The sequence below is a fragment of the Geotrypetes seraphini genome, chromosome 2, assembly GCF_902459505.1.
Source record: "Geotrypetes seraphini chromosome 2, aGeoSer1.1, whole genome shotgun sequence".
Classification (NCBI taxonomy): Eukaryota; Metazoa; Chordata; class Amphibia; order Gymnophiona; family Dermophiidae; genus Geotrypetes; species Geotrypetes seraphini.
The window spans coordinates 280,279,295-280,297,251 of NC_047085.1; the positions used below are offsets into that span (position 1 = coordinate 280,279,295).

Here is a 17,957-nt window from a genome sequence, read left to right on the forward strand (position 1 = left end):
GGGGTTGTTCTCCCTTGAGAAGAGGAGGCTGCGAGAGGATCTGATCGAGACTTTCAAAATACTGAAAGGATTTGACAAAATGGAGCAGGGAAAGCAGTTATTTACAATGTCCAGTGTGACACGGACAAGAGGACATAGACTGAAGCTGAGGGGGGACAGGTCCAGGACGAATATCGGGAAGATCTGTTTCACGCAGCAAGTGGTGGACACCTGGAATGGTCTCCCAGAGGAAGTAATTGCAGAATCCACCGTTCTAGGATTTAAGGGTAAACTAGGTGCACATCTCCTTAAGAGTGGTATAGAGTGATACGGGTAAGGGTAAATTAGATGCACATCTCCCTTGAGAAGCATATGGGGACTAAAACTATGCCAGGGTACACCTGGCGGGGCCTCCACGTGTGCGGATCACTGGACTTGATAGACCCAGGGTCTGATCAGGAGATGGCAATTCTTATGTTCTTATGTTCTACTGGTCATGCCTCTCTCTATACAGCCCAGCATCCTTCTTGCAGCAGTCACCGCCATTTTACACTGTTTTTTCGCCTTTAGATCTTCAGACACTATCACCCCAAAGTCCCACTCCCCATCCGTTCATACCAGCCTCTCACCTCCCAGCAATCCCCAAATGCATTATTCTGCATTTCTTTGCATTGAATTTTAGTTGCCAGATATTAGACCATTCCTCTAACTTTTGCAGATCCTTTTTCATGTTTTCCACTCCCTCCTTGGTGTCTACTCTGTTACAAATCTTGGCATCATCCGCAAAAAGGCAAAATTTTCCTTCTAATCCTTTAGCAATGTCACTCACAAACATATTGAACAGGATCGACCCCAGCACCGAACCCTGAGGAACTCCACTACTCATCTTTCCCTCCTCCGAGCGACTTCCATTAACCACTACCCTCTGGCGTCTGTCCGACAACTAGTTTCTAATCCAGTTCTCCACTTTGGGTCCTAACTTCAGCTCTTCAAGTTTGTTCTAGAGCCTCCTATGAGGAACCGTGTCAAAGGCTTTGCTTGAAATCTAAGTAAATTACATCTAGCATATGTCCTCGATCCAGTTCTCTGGTCACCCAATCAAAAAATTCAATCAGGTTCATTTGGCATGATTTACCTTACCCATTAGATTCTAGGAAGTTCACTATTCTTTCTTTCAGCAACACTTCCATTATTTTTCCAACAACCGAAGTGAGGCTTACCAGCCTGTAGTTTCCCGCTTCATCTCTAACCACTTTTGTGAATAGGGACCACATCCACACTTCTCCAATCTGCAGGAACCACTCCCATCTCCAGAAATTTGTTGAACATGTCTTTAATAGGACCTGCCAGCACTTCTCTGAGCTCCCTCAGTATCCTAGGACTGGATCCTGTCCTGTCCCATCGCTTTTTCCACCTTCAGTTTTTAAGTTGTTCATAAACACTTTTCTCCGTGATCAGCGTAGAATCTACTCCAATTTTTCGTTTCTCTTTCTCTTCTCCCTCCCTCCCTCCCTTCTTCACTGTGCCCGTGGTTGGGCCATCTCTTTCGCTCCTCCCTCCCTGCCTATATCGTCTAGTCATCTCTTTCTCTCCTTCCTCCCTGTGTGGTTGGGTCATCTCTTTTTCTCCTCCCTCCATGCCCCCATGGTCGGGTCATCTCTTTTTCTCCTCCTTTCCTCCCCCCTATAGTGTGGTGTGGTTGGGATGGGTCACCTCTCTCTCCTTCCCTCCCTCTAACCTTTCATAGCAATTAAAGCAGAGCACTGTCAGCAAGCTAGCCGACTCCACAGCCTTTCACGGTCTCTTCATTCCCTGATACACCAGAACAGGAAGTTAAATCAGCTATTTCGGTATAGCAGGGACTGGAGAGACGAGTTGGCTAGCCTGTCGGCAGTGCTCTTCTTTAATTACTAACACCACCGGCAGACTATGAAAGGTTAGAGGGAGGTGATCATGGCAGGCAGTAGCGGCGTGGATGACAGCTCTCACAGGGGGAGGGCAGAATTAGCTGTGGCAGGTTTCCAGGACAGTAGCAATTTTACAAGGGGGGGGGAGGCTGCAGCAGTAGTGGCGCTTTCCGGCAGTAGTGAGGATGATGAGAGGCAATGGCAGCAAATGCCTGATCTTCCTCAAGTGTTAACAACCATTTCCTCTGATATCACTTCTGTGGAGGCACCCCAGAAATGATAGGGAAGGGAAGGCAGACTACGACTGTCCATTGAGAATCGGACTGTGTTAATACATCAAAATTTTTAGCATTCGTTAATTAAAGCGTTAATCATGTTATTAACATGTTAATTGTTCAGGCCTAATATTTTCAAAACAATACATGTTGTTAATAGAGAAAGGACTTGCAGAAGCAGGCAAAACTCTGGGGATACTTTTTTCCCCTGGGCTGTTTTTAGAGGGACAATGCAAAATTGGGGCATAATCCATAAGTTAAAGTACCCACAGACTTTGCATTTGTTTGTTATACAGGAGAAGTAAACTATGTCATTATGTCTCATTTACTAACATTTTTTTTTATTGTCTCTAGACCTCCTCCATCTAAGAGAATGAAGATGTATGGATTCAAAGAAGATCCATTTGTATTTATTTCAGAGGAGGACCCATTATTTCCACCTATTCAGTAAGAGGACTGTTATTGTACTTTTTTTCTCTGTCCCTGCAGTTAAAAACATAATATCGTAGCACCATTCCTGCTTCTTGAAAATTCACAGCAGGAACACTAGCATAGTGGTTCTTAAACCTGTTCTGAAGGATCCCCAGCCAGTCAAGTTTTCAAGATAAGTCTAACGAATAAGCATGAGTCAGATTTGCATATAATAGAGGTGACGGGCATGCAAATCAACCTCGTGCATATTCATTAGGGATATCTTGAATACCCAACTGGCTGGAGGTCCCCCAGAACAGGTTTAAGAACCACTGCTATAGTAAACCTGTTGTAAACCACCTCGAACTATTATGGCTTTGGCGGTATATAAAAAATAAAATAATTCGGGGAGGAAGTGACGTCATCACAGAATATGGCAGCTTAAACTTTGAGCTCTGCTGGGGCTCGAGACTGTAAGATTTATAATTGCTACAAGCGGCGGATTGGAAGAGACCTTTTCGGAGTCGGGGCTCGCAGAGTGTATGGCGAGCCGGAAAAAATTGGAGAAATTCCATTTTACCAGCGCTACGAGCGTTAAAACTCGCTCGCACGTTCCCGGCTCCCCGACGGTGCAACACAAGATGGCGGAGCCGACCGCGTCTTCTAGGATTGCGTCTTCTCAGCCAGGCATCTTGTCTAACGACCGACCTATAGAAGGTAAAATCGAGACGTGGTTCAAGGAATTAAAAGCTGAAATGGTGGGGCTGAGAACTGACGTGAAGACCGCGCTGGGGGAGCTTAGGGCGGAAGTGGGAGAGCTAAGCGGCAGAGTCCTTACCGCAGAAGAACGATTGGGCCACGTGGAGGTCTTAGCGGAGGAACGTACCGCTACTATAGACTCCGTAGCTGTTCATTTGGAAGAATTAAAACGTCAGGTTGAAGATTTGGAGAATCGCTCACGGCGAAATAACTTACGTTTTAAGGGGATACCGGATCTGGATCGCTATAAAGATGCCAGGGAAGTGGTGTCCGACTTTTGCAAAGCTTTGCTGGCTGATGACTCTCAGATGTCCCCATTAGTGATAAACCTACCGAGGGCTCATAGAAGTCTTGGTCAGGTGAAAGGATCGGGTAATCGTGATATTGTAGCCTGCTTTGGTGAATTTCAATTAAAGGAAAAAGTTTTGCAGGCTGCCAGACTTCGTCCGGACTTTGTGTGGCAGGGACTGCATGTGGGGGTCTATCAAGATCTGGCCCTTGCGACACTCCAGAAACGCAGATCATTCAGGGAAGTTACTCAAATATTGCGGGCTGAGGGCTACCGCTACAGATGGCTTTTCCCCTTTGGATTACATTTTACTGTCAATGGGAATCATCGGAAGGTGGACTCTGTGGCTGATGCTTGGATGGCGTTAAAAGACCTTGGATGTCGATTGCCGCATGACTACCCTGATCGGGCCACACAGGGAACGACACCTGAAAATGGAGTGGGTGTCTCCCGGAGCCCTAATGTGGATAACCTACCATCTACTTCAGCTACCTGATTTGGACCCTGGGAGGGTACTCTGACTTTTATATCTGTGGCAGCAGTTGACAGAGTTTTGGTTATTATGCTGGTAGCAATTTCTTTGCTTATTCATTATGGAAGAGGCCTTGCATTGGTTTTCTGATTCTGTTTTTGTGCAACATATGTTGGTTAATTACAGCTATAGGTTTGAAAGGGGGGTTTGATTGAGAAGGGGTACTATTGTTGATAGGCTACCAATTATTTCAGCTACCTATAGTTTAGGAAGGTAGCTGCTAATGCCTAAGTTATTTTGTTAGTTGCAGATTCTTTACTTAATCAACATGAAAGAGATAGTATAATGATTATATGATTCTGTTTTGTGTAATTTATGCTGGATACCTACTTTAACAGGTTTGAATGAAGAGAAAGATTGAGTGTGGGTAATATGCGTATGTTTGGGGAATGGGGGGGTTGAATGGGGAAGTAATGCAATACAAGGTGATACTTATGGGCCTTTTCAGTATGACTCATTTTCCTCAAATGGCTGATTCGAAACTTGGAGATTCAGCTAATAGGAGGGGGGAAGGGGGGAGGGGGGGGATTGGTGGTAAGGGGATTTGCGGGCAGCAAAAAACGGGTACTGGGAGGTTAGTAGGAAAGGATCCAGAATTGATTGTAGGCTCTTGGAATGTAAATGGGCTTAATAGCCCGGGCAAGCGGAGTATAGTTTTTCGAGACTTACATCGTATGAAGTGGGACATTTGCCTATTGCAGGAAACACATTTGAGACCTAGGGATGTATCTCTGCTCCAATGACCACAGTTTGATATGCTCTGGACCCATCAGGGGGAAGGGGCCACGAAAAGGGCTGGGGGATTGGCCATTCTAGCACGCAAGGGGCTGGGCCTACAGGTGGAACAAGTCTATAGGGATAGAGAGGGAAGGTGCTTAGCAGTGAAGGGTGTGCTCCAGGGCCGCCCTTTGACTATTATCAACATCTATGGCCCTAACGTGAAACAAGATGCTTACTACCGTAAATTGAAGGGGGCTTTGCATTCATTTACACAAGGGGCGGTATACCTGGGAGGAGACTTTAATATACCTCCAGACCCTGTTGTAGATCATTCAGGGGGAGGGCGTAGAACCATGAGAAAATCAGCTGCAGCTTTCAGAGACCTGATGGGATCCCTTGGCCTAGTAGATGGATGGCGCTTACTCCACGGGGCTCAGAGATCATACACCTTTTATTCCCACGCACAGAACACTTACACTAGAATAGATGGGGTGTGGATTCATAGGAATCAGGCAGGGGGGATACGAGCAGCGGAGATCGAACCGATGCATGTTTCGGACCATGCACCGGTGTGGTTGTCTTGCACAGGCTTGTTAGACCCGGGGGGATGTTCGTATTGGAGGCTTAACGAATCCCTGCTGAGTTCCCCACTGGTGGTTTCTGCGGTGGAAAATACTATGAGAGAATATTTGCAGTTGAACGACACAGGGGAGGTATCAGATGCTACCTTGTGGGATGCCATGAAAGTTGTCGTTAGAGGAGAACTTATCAAATGGGGGGCTAGATTCAAAAAACAAAGAGCCCGGATCTATCTTGACTTGAGAACGAGTTTGTCTCAGTTGGAGTTGTCTCACCAGAACACGAGAGATCCCCGGACTCTGGTCCAACTGCAAAGAGTCCGGGATGAACTATATCAGCTTCAGGTAGAGGATATGGAGCGTATGCGCGAGAGATTTCACCTTAACATTTATGAACATAGTAATAAGGCTAGTGCTCAATTTGCCAGATATATTCGTATTAAACAAGCTAGGTCTACTATTACTAGTATTAAGGGGGAAGTGGGGGGGAGACTTACGTGTCACGGACTCTGCTATCCAGCGTGAATTCCTGAATTTTTATTCGGGGCTGTATGGACACCCGGGACCTCAAGACGGTGGAGCGCAGGCTGGATTTCTGGATTCGTTGCAGATACCCCAGCTATCAGTGCAGGATCAGGAGTACTTGAGGGAACCCATACAACTTTCTGAGGTATTAGGGGGGATTGGGGGATTGAAGAATGGTAAAGCCCCAGGGTTAGATGGGTATACTAGTCGATATTATAAACAGTTCTCGGAACAGGTGGGGCCTCTCTTAGTTCGGGTGGCTAATGGAATCTCTACTGGAAGTCAGTTGCCACCTACAATGGGAGAGGCTGGGGTGGTCATATTACCCAAACCGGGTAGAGATCCGTTATTATGTGGGTCCTATCGGCCCATATCATTGTTAAACTTAGATGCAAAAATTTTGGCTAAGGTCCTAGCTTTACGCTTGGGGAAGGTTTTGCCGTCCCTGATCCACCAAGACCAAGCGGGATTCATATAACGGAGACAGGTGAGCGATAATATTAGAAGAACCCTTAATTTACTTTGGGAGGCAGGCAATGGTAGGGAAAAGGTGGTTTTGATATCGGTTGATGCCGAGAAGGCATTTGACCGGGTTATCTGGGGGTTTTTATGGGATGTCATGGAAAGGATGGGATTAGGAGGATTGTTTGGAGCTTGGGTCCGGGCTCTTTATGCTACACCGAGGGCCTGTTTGCGGATTAATCAATCTTACACTGAATTTTTTCCCATCTTTCGGGGAACTCGGCAGGGATGTCCACTCTCTCCATTGTTGTTTGCAGTATACCTTGAACCACTTGCTTTGGCCACTAGACATCACTTATCATTGGTTGGATTTGTCAATGAGGGGGTGGATCATCGAATAGCGATGTTTGCGGATGATATCCTACTATATGTGGGACAACCCAGGATATCCATACCCCATCTATTGCACCTGTTTGATACATATGGACAGATTTCGGGGTTTAAAATAAACCTGGCTAAAACAGAAATTTTGAATTTGACCTTGACACAGAGGGAAGAGGAGGAGCTACGAGGCACCTTTCCCTTTAGATGGGCTAGTCGTGGGATCAGGTATCTAGGTATCTTTATCCCCTCGGATCTAGGACAGATATATGAGATGAATTATTTGCCTATTTATAGACGTATTCGGGCAGACTTACAGCGGTGGAATGGCCTATGGCTGTCATGGTGGGGCAGAATAGCAATAATTAAAATGAATGTTCTTCCCAGATTGCTGTTCTTATTTCAGACTCTACCTATATCGGTTCCTTTAAGGGACTTGAGGAGTTTGAGTAGAGAAATCTGTAATTTTATCTGGCATCGTAAATCCCCACGACTATCCCAATCATTGCTTTGGGCTCCTCGGGAAGAGGGGGGCAGAGGGTTACCTAACTTGGTGTGGTATTATCAAGCAGCTCAGTTGAAGTTAGTGCTGGATTGGGAACTGGGGGAACACAAATCTGGTGTAAAATTGGAACAGAGATATAGTGGCAGGGAGCTTTTGAAATATAGGTTGTGGACTTCTGGCTCACGGCGAGCATGGCTACAGAGCATATCTAACCCCTTCGTACAACACTTAGCAAGGATTTGGACCCAGATACGATCTAAATTGGGCGGAGGGGCTGCGGTATCTTCCTTGGCTTCTATCACATTTGAACCTCTATTTTCTGCGGGTAGCAACAATCGGGTTTTTTACTGTTGGTATCAAAAGGGGATAAGGGTATTTAGGGATTTGGTTGGGCCGAATGGTATTCTCTCTTTTAGTATACTCCAACAGAAATATGATTTACCAGATGGAGATTGCTTTGCCTATTTTCAAATTAGACATTTTATGCAAGCTCAGGGCTGGGACACAGGATTGCCACTTACGGGGGAAACGCTGGAGAATTTGTGGATATTACTCCAGAAAGTGCCTAAATCACTATCTGTGCTGTATCAATATAGAAGGGGATGTTCGATTGTTAAATATTTGTTTTGCTTGCATTGGGAAAGGGATTTGGATGCCCGGTTGACTGCTAAAGATTGGGAGGCAATCTACAGGGAGGTGTATAAAGCTTCCTCCTGTGCTCTGGTTCAGGAAAATGCGTATAAAGTTCTAACTAGGTGGTATTATACACCGGAACGCATGCATAGAATGTTTCCTCGAACGTCTGATCAATGTTGGAGATGTGGCTCCCAAGTGGGGTCCTTTCTACATATCTGGTGGGAATGTGAGGCCCTCAAATCCTTCTGGAAAGCGGTGATTGATACTTTAACTGAGTGTTTGGGTGAATGTGTGATGTTTTCTCCTCTGAGTTGTCTACTAGGATTGTATAATATTAGGGAGCATGCCTGGCAAACTAAATTTCTTCGATGGGGGTTGGCGGCTGCCAAATGCCTCATTGCAAATCATTGGAAAAATGCTGAGGCCCCCTCTCATTCTACTTGGGTCAACCGATTGCTATCTTTGGGAAGGATGGAGTTAACAATAGGCGTCATGCATATGTCATTTCCTTCCACACTTGGAGCAAGTTGGAAAATCTGTTGGACAAATTCTAAGAGACTGCCTAGTATTAGTTACTCTGTTGTCTGCTAAGTGCTAGGGGACGGGGGGGGGAGATGGGGTACATTGGGCTGGGACACATGGGCTGGAAGGGGGAAGGGATGGAGGGGGGGAAACAATCAGATGAGGATGATTGGATTTATTTTTGATTATGGGTTGTGGAATAACTGCTTTTTCTACTGCATTATATGTATTGTACTTGTAACTGCTTTTACTTGTTTGCCGTGGTTTGTTGGCATTGTACATTATCTTGAATAACACAATTTTTTCAATAAAAAAAATTTAAATATAAAAAAAATAAAATAAAATAATTCTTATTATATTACTCGATACTTGACGTGTTGTCAGGAATGAGCAACTTCCCTGATAGGATGGACATGTGAGAAGGGGAGAGGAAAGGGAGGGAGATGTAGAAAAGTGCACTGGCCATTTTATTATTCACTCATGTTTTGTTGCTGCAGTGCAATTTGTATATGACTGTTGGTGTTACCCACTGTGTAAACCCACTGTGTAAAGTAAATTGGATTATGGGGCATGGGTGCATCAAGGCCCCTTGATTTCTACAAGATTTGGTCCTTGCCACAGAATTCAGACATCAGAGGAGGGGTGGGGCCACAGAGACTGACGTTTGCAGAGACTGACGGGAAGAGCAGGAGAGTGGAGTGACAGCTGGGCCGCAGTGAGCCGTTTTGGGCCGCATGTGGCCCGGGGGCCATATGTTGTGTAGGGCTGATCTAAACAATCAAGACAGACAAAAAGAATGTAGGGTAGGGGTTACAGTTTGAGGGGGATGGTTAACCTGCTGGAATTGGAAGTGGAGGAGAAGGGTACAGGTAAAAGCAGTTTGTCTGAGGAATGGAGTTCTCGGGGAGGTGTATAAGCAGTTTCCTGAGAAAATTAAAGAGTCATAGAATAGATGGCAAATTTCAGTTGTGGATTAGGAATTGGTTATCGGATGGTTCTCAATGGAGGAGAGTAAACATTGGAGTGCCGTAGGGGCCTGTACTTTGACCGTTGCTATTTAACTTATTTATAAATGATCTGGAAATTGGAGCAATGAGTGAGGTAATTAAATTTGCAGATGGCACTAATCTGTTCAAACTTGTTAAAACGCATGCATATTGTGAAACCTTGCAGGCAGACCTTAGGAAATTGGAAGAAGGGGCATCCAAATGGCAGATGAAATTTAATGTGGACAAATGCAAAGTGATGCACATTGGGAAGAATAACACAAATCACAGATATCAGATGCTAGAGGCCACCTTGGGGGAGTATGGCGCAGGGGTTATAACTACAGCATCAGCACCCTGTGGTTGTGTGTTCATGCCCATGTTGTTCCCTGTGGGCTACTTGGTCACCCATTGCCCCAGGTATATTAGATAGATTGTGAGGCCACCGGGACAGATAAGAAAAAATGCTTGAGTAAATGAATAAATTACTGTAACATAGTAAATGACGACAAATAAAGACCTGAGTGCTCCATCCAGTCTGCCCAACCATACATGCTCCATAAATTAATTTAGTTTAAATGGTCCTTTTTCTTAGATATTTCTTGGCCAGAAGCCCAGAGCTGCTTAGGTTCCATCTACTGGAGTCTCCATCAAAGCTCACTCCAGCCCATTGAAACCCTCCCCAGCCCAGCCCATCTTCAACTGAATGTCCATATACGGGATACAGACCATGCAAGCCTGCCCAGTACTGGCCTTAATTCCTTCAATGTATACCCATTATTTTCTGATTAGAGATCCTCTGTGTTCATTCCTTGCTTGTTTGAACTCGTCACCATTTTTTTCTCCACCACCGGAGCGCATTCCATACATCAACCACCCTCTCCGTAAAGAAGAATTTCCTAACATTACTCTTGAATCTACCACCCCTTAGCCTCAAATTATTCCCTCTGGTTTTACTATTTTCCTTTCTCTGGAATAGATTTTGTTCTACATTAATACATTTGAAGTATTTGAACATCTGATTCATATCTTCCCCTGTCCCTTCTTTCTTCTAGGGCAGGGGTGCCCACACTTTTTGGGCTTGCGAGCTACTTTTTAAATGACCAAGTCAAAATGATCTACCAACAATAAAATTTAAAAAAAACACAAAGCACACTGTACGCATAGAAAATGTTAATTATCTTTCCTATTCCAGGGTTTTTCAAAAAGGTCAAAGCAGATGACTCTATGCACTATCACCTCAGTAACAACCATACAAAAATAGACAAATATACCCCCCTCCCTTTTTACTAAACCACGATAGCAGTTTTTAGCGCAGGGAGCTGCACTGAATGCCCAGCGCTGCTCTCGACACTCATAGGCTCCCTGCGCTAAAAACCTCTATTGCGGTTTAGTAAAAGGGGACCTTAGTGTAAAATATAGACAGCAGATATAAATTCAGTCACATTTTGATCACTAAATTTAAAATAAAATCATTTTTCCTACCTTGTCTGGTGATTTCATGAGTCTCTGGTTGCACTTTCTTCTTCTGACTGTGCATACAATCTTTCTTCCCTTCTTTTAGCCTATATGCTTCCTATCCTCCAGACCTCATTCCTTCCCCCAACTTTTCCTTCCTCTTCCCTGCCCTTTCTTTCTCTCTGCCTCCCTTTCTTTTTTTTTCTGTTCTCTTCTTTCCTTCTGTCTCCTTGCCTGCCCTTTTTCTTTCTTTCTCCCTGCCCTCCCCCAAGCCACTGCCACTGCCATCGGGGACCAGGACCCAAACGCCACCAATAACAGGCCCCAAGCTCTCCCTGCTTCGGCCAACCAGCATTCCTCTCCCCGACGTCAATTATGCCGTCGGGAAGAGGAAGGCTGATCAGCCCAAGATCGTGATCAACCTATTGGGGGAAATGCTGCCGGGTCCTGCCTTAGCGGAAACAGAAAGTAGGCAGGACCCGGCAGGAAGAAGAAGAACAAATGCTTCACTAACCTGTCTTCCGCATTAGCCCGTAGCGAACGCTTGCTTCAAGGCTCTCAACATGTGCGTGCCGGCTTCCCTTCTCCCCCCCCCCCCCCCCGGACATAACTTCCGGTTTCGGAGGGAAGAGAAGCCGGCACGCACATGTTAGAGCCCGGAGCATAAGTTCGCTACGGGCTGAAATCTCCAAGCCGGTTTTTTTGGGGGGGGGTTTTTAATGTTCAGCAGCGGCAGATGACAGCTGGGCGGACCGCCCAGCTAAAAGGCCCTAGGGAGAACACTGGAGAGGAAGGCTGATCGGCCCGTAGATCAGGATGGCAACACGAGTCTATCACGGAGCCCGGGATGGGCTCCACGATCGACTCACGTTGCCTTCCTGAGCTACTGGTCGATCGTGATCGACGTATTGGGCACCCCTGCTCTAGGGTATACATATTCAGAGCTTCCAGTCTCTCCTCAAATGTCTTCTGGCACAAACCTCCTACCATTTTCGTCACCTTCCTCTTGAGCACTTCAAGCCTTTTTATGTCCTTCGCTAGATACGGTCTCCAAAATTCAACATAAAATTCCAAGTGGGGCCTCACCATTGACCTGTACAAAGGCATCAACACCTTGTTTCTTCTATTGGTCACGCCTCTCTCTATACATCCTAGCATCCTTCTGGCAACATCCACCGTGTTGTCACACTGTTTCTTCGCCTTTAGATCTTCTGACACTACCACACCAAGGTCCCTCTCCCCAACTGTGCATATCAGCCTCTCACCTCCCAGCACATACAGCTCCTTCCAATTTCTAATCCCCGAATGCATTACTCTGCACTTCTTTGCATTGAATTTTAGTTGCCAGATATTAGACCATTCTTCTAACTTTTGCAGATCCTTTTTCATGTTTTCCACTCCATCCTCAGTGTCTACTCTGTTACAAATTGTGCTGAGCTTCCCTGGGAAAACGGTATAGAAAATTGAATAAATAGAAAACAAAAATGTGTTCAAAAGTTCTTTGGGTTCAGCCCAAGGGAGATGTTTCCTCACCAATTTGTTTGACTTCTTTGAAGGTGTGAATACACATGTGGATAAAGGCGAGCCAGTTGATACAGTGTATCTAGATTTTCAGAAAGCTTTGACAAAGTTCCTCATGAGAGGATCCTGAGAATATTAGAGAGTCATGGGATAGGAGGCAAAGTTCAGTTGTGGATTAGGAATTGGTTATCAAATAAGACAAGAGTGTAGGGTTAAATGGTCATTTTTCTCAATAGAAAAGAGTAAACAGTGGAGTGCTGCAGTAATCTGTACTGGGGCTGGTGCTATTTAACTTATTTATAAACAATCTGGAAATTGGAACGACGAGTGAGGTGATTAAATTTGCAGATGACACTAAACTGTTCAAAGTTGTTAAAATGCATACGGATTGTGAAACATTGCAAGCAGACCTTAGGAAATTGGAAAACTGGGTGTCCAAGTGGCAGATGAAATTTAATGTGGACAAATGCAAAGTGATGCACATTGAGAAGAATAGCCCAAATCAGTTACCGGATGCCAGGGTCCACCTTGGAGGTTAGCACCCAATAAAAGGAACTGGGCATCAATGTAGACAATACGATGAAACCTTCCGCCCAATGTTCAGCGGTGGCCAAAACAGCAAACATGATGCTAGGAATTATGGGATGGTTAATAAGAGTATGAATGTTATAATGCTTCCTGTACCTCACCCGGAGAACTGCGTTCAATTCTGGTCTTCTTATCTCAAGAAAGATATAGCGGTACTAGAAAAGGCTCACAGAAGAGCGACCAAAATGATAAAGGGGATGGAACGCCGCTCGTATGAGGAAAGACTAAGAAGGTTAGTGCTCGTCAGCTTGGAAAAGAGACAGCTGAGGGGAGATATGATTGAAGTCTACAAAATCCTGAGTGGTGTAGAATGGGTACAAGTTGATTGATTTTTCACTCCGTCAAGAATTACAAAGGCTAGGGGACACTCAATGAAATTGCAGGGAAATACTTTTAAAAGCAATGGAAAGAAATATTTTTTCACGCTGAGAATAGTTAAGTTCTGGAATGCATTGCCAGATGTTGTGGTAAAGACGGCTAGCATAGCTGGTTTTAAGAAAGATTTTAACAAATTCCTGGAGGAAAAGTCCATAGTTTGTTATTAAGACTTTGAGAAAGCCTCTCTTTGCCCTGGATCAGGAGCATGGAATGTTGCTACTCTTTGGGTTTTGGCCAGGTACTAGTGACTTGGATTGGCCACTGTGAGAACTGGACTGACCTAGTAAGGCTATTCTTATGTTCTTAATGCCCAAGAAAAAGATCTGGGTATCATTGTAGACAATACAATGAAACCTTCCACCCAATGTGTACCGGCAGCCAAAAAAGCAAACAAGATGCTAGGGATTATTAAAAAAAGGGATGGTTAACAAGAGTAAGAATGTTATAATTCCTCTGTGTCGCTTCATGGTGCAACTTCACCTGGAGAACTGTGTTCAATTCTGGTCTCCTTATCTCAAGAAAGATATGATAGAGACCTTCAAGATCATGAGGGGCATAGAGAGGGTGGATAGGGACAGATTCTTCAGACTGAAGGGGACAGCAAATACGAGGGGGCATTCTGAGAAACTGAAGGGAGACAGGTTCAAAACAAATGCAAGGAAGTTCTTTTTCACCCAAAGGGTAGTGGACACTTGGAATGCGCTACCGGAGGAAGTGATCAGGCAGAGTACGGTACAGGGATTCAAGCAGGGATTGGATGGATTCCTGAGGGATAAAGGGATCGTGGGGTACTGAGTAAACCAACCTGGTCGTGCATGTGCAAGACCGGAGGGCTAGGACTTCGATAGGAGGGTAGAACTTAAATGGGAAACCAAGGTGGCAGGGGAGCCCCTTCTGATGATTCAGACAGGCCTTGACCTGTTTTTGGCCACCGCGGGAGCGGACTGCTGGGCAGGATGGACCTGTGGTCTGACCCGGCAGAGGCACTGCTTATGTTCTTATGGCACTAGAAAAGGTTCAAAGAACAGCAACAGAATTTTTCAAGTACCTTTCTTATTTTTAATCTTAATGTATATTTTCTGTAAACCGCTTAGAACCTAACGGATATAGCGGTATATAAGAAATAAATTACATTACATTACATTACATTACAACCAAGATGATAAAGGGGATGGAACTCCTCTCATATGAGGAGAGACTAAAAAGGTTAGGGCTCTAAAGCATGGAAAAGAGAAGACTGAGGGGAGATATGGTTGAAGTCTACAAAATCCTGAGTGGTGTAGAATGGGCACAAGTGGATCGATTTTTCACTCCATCAAAAATTAAAAAGACTAGGGGACACTCAATGAAATTGCAGGGAAATATTTTTAAAAGCAATGGGAAGAAATATTTTTTCACTCAGAGAATAGTTAAGGTCTGGAATGCTTTGCCAGATGCCAGGCGGATAGCATAGCTGGTTTTAAGAAAGATTTGGACAAATTCCTGGAGGAAAAGTCTATAGACTTGCATTGGTTGCCGGTGGAGGCACGAGTAATATTTAAGTTCTCTTGTATTTGCTTTAAGCTGGTTTGGGGATTGGCCCCTACCTATCTTTTGTCTCATTTCATGCTAAACAGCCCTACAAGGGTAACCAGAAATTGTAATTTGCCTATCCAAAAATTACTGGCTGTAGATACAGGTCTTTTCTGGATAGGACTTTTGCTTTTCAAGTAAGTAAGTAGCAGTCCTGGTTAGGTAATTACATCAGTGGAGCTAGGCTGTCTTATGGCGCATTTCAGAAAGAAATAAAGACTGTACTGTTTGATAAATTCATATCCTAAATAGAAGTTATATTAATAAAAATCTACTCTGACTACTCTTAGGAAATTGTTGTACTCTTGCTATTTGTATTTTGTACTTCGCTGATTGTCCAGCTCTCTTCAGTGTATATCGCCCAGAAATAGTCTGATTGTGGAGGTATAAAAGAATAAAGTTATGTTATGTAAAGTAGAGGTGAAGGAAGCAATCGGAGACAGGAAAACTTTGTTTAAGGAATGGAAAAGGTCAAAAACGGACGAAAACTGGAACAAGCACAAGCAACATCAACGCAGGTGCCATAAGGTGGTAAAAGGGGCCAAAAGAGACTACAAGGAAAAAATAGCCAAGGATGCGAAGAACTTCAAGCCGTTCTTTTCATATATTAATGGGAACCGGCCCGCAAAGGAAGTGGTGGGACCGTTGGATGACCATGGAATAAAGGGAGCGCTAAAGGAAGACAAAGCAATCGCTGACAAACTGAACACATTTTTTGCGTCTGTATTTACCGAAAAAGATTTGCACAGCATACCGGAACCCATCAGGCTATATGCTGGAAGCGAAGACAGAAAGCTGACAGGATTGACGGTCAGTCTAGAGGAGGTGTGTAGGCAGCTCGATAGGCTTAAGAGCGATAAATCCCCAGGACCAGATGGCATCCATCCGAGGGTCATCAAGGAACTGAAAGGGACCATAGCTGAACTGCTTCAACTAATAGCCAATCTGTCGATCAAATCGGGAAAAATTCTGGAAGACTGTAAGGTGGCAAATGTTCCACTGATCTTCAAGAAAGGTTCGAGGGGAAATCCGGGAAACTACAGACCGGTAAGTCTGACCCCGGTATTGGAAAAGATGGTAGTCGCTGATAAAGGACCACATCATTGATCACCTATGGACATGGGCTGATAAATACCAGTCAGCACAGTTTTAGCAAAGGCAGATCGTGTTTGACGAACTTGCTGCACGTCTTTCAGGGAGTAAACAGACAGATAGACAAGGGTGACCCAGTCGACATTGTATTTCTGGATTTTCAGAAGGCGTTTGACAAGATTCCGAATGAATGACTACTTCGGAAAATTGCGAGCCATGGAATCGAGGGTGAAATATGTGGATTAAAAACTGGCTGGAGCATAGGAAACAGAGAGTGAGGGTAAATGAACTGGAAGAGCGTCACCAGTGGGGTGCCGCAGGGCTCGGTGCTTGGACCCATTCTCTTCAACATATTTATAAAAGACCTGGACATTGGTACGATGAGTGAGGTGATTAAATTTGCGGACGATACAAGTTATTCAGAGTAGTGAAGACACAGGGGGATTGCGAAGATCTGCAACGTGACATAATCAGGCTCGAGGAATGGGCATCAACATGGCAGATGAGGTTCAACGTGGATAAGTGTAAAGTGATGCATGTAGGTAACAAAAATCTCATGCACGAATACAGGATGTCCGGGGCGGTACTTGGAGAGGCCTCCCAGGAAAGAGACTTGGGAGTTATGATTGACAAGTCGATGAAGTCGTCCACGCAAAGTGAGACGGCGGTGAAAAGGGCGAAAAGAATGCTAGGAATGATAAAGAAGGGGATCACAAACAGATCGGAGAAGGTTATCATGCTGCTGTACCGGGCCATGGTGCGCCCTCACCTGGAGTATTGCGTCCAGCACTGGTCGCCGTACATGAAGAAGGACAATGTGGAGGATATGTGATCGTCTCTGAATTCCATCCTACACGAAGCAACAGACCGATACATAAAGACAGTAAGTAAACGCAGGAGAAACAAAAGACCCCAATGGTTCAGTAAAGAAATTTCAGACCTAGTTAAACAGAAAAAAGACGCATTTATCACCTACAAACATTTAGGCAGAGAGGGGGCGAAAGAGGACTATCTAGACAGATCTAAAGGCTATTCTTATGTTCTTAATGCCCAAGAAAAAGATCTAGGTATCATTGTAGACAATACAATGAAACCTTCCACCCAATGTGTAGGGGCAGCCAAGAAACAAACAAGATGCTAGGGATTATTAAAAAAGGGATGGTTAGCAAGAGTAAGAATGTTATAATGCCTCTGTGTTGATCCATGGTTCAAACTCATCTGGACTATTGCGTTCAATTCTGGTCTCCTTATCTCAAGAAAGATATAGCAGCACTAGAAAAGGGTTCAAAGAAGAGAGACCAAGATGATAAAGGGGATAGAACTCCTCTCGTATGAAGAGAGACTAAAAAGGTTAGGGATTTTCAGCTTGGAAAAGAGAAGACTGAGGGTTGATATGATTGAAGTCTACAAAATCATAAGTGGAGTAGAATGGGTACAAGTGGCTTGATTTTTCATTCCATCAAAAATTACAGACTGAATGACACTGAATGAAGTTAGAGAGAAATACTAGTTAAGCTCTGTAACACATTGCCAGAATTTTCCTCTTCTCTCCCAATGACAGATTCTGCTGTCTTTTCTTTCTTCCAAGACTGACACTTCTATCCTTCCCCCCTTCCTCCAATGACCAGCACTAGTAGCATCAGATCCTTCCCATTGACCATCTGTACTATTTTCCCCACCACCATGACCATCGCTGTACTGCTGTCTCATCCCACCCCCAAGATGACCGACACTTCTGTTCTCCACCACACCCCCATGAATGGCACTAGTGTCCTCCCTTAACCCTAACCCCCCCTTCAATGACCATTGACATGCTGCTGTCCCTCCCTCTGCTGTCCACTACCACACCCATTGACCATGGCATTAGGCTTTCTCCATTTC

The 17,957-nt window shown here is 44.7% G+C and overlaps 1 protein-coding gene across 3 annotated transcripts in view; it reads left to right on the plus strand.

The window, feature by feature from the left end:
- Nucleotides 1–17,957, plus strand: part of NSUN2 (NOP2/Sun RNA methyltransferase 2) — a 922,747-nt gene that overhangs the window by 658,719 nt on the left and 246,071 nt on the right. For all 3 annotated transcript variants that reach the window (XM_033929740.1, XM_033929738.1, XM_033929739.1), the window contains exon 14: nt 2,516–2,608. In XM_033929740.1, coding sequence (XP_033785631.1) covers nt 2,516–2,608 — 93 coding nt within the window. The remainder of the gene's footprint in view (nt 1–2,515; nt 2,609–17,957) is intronic.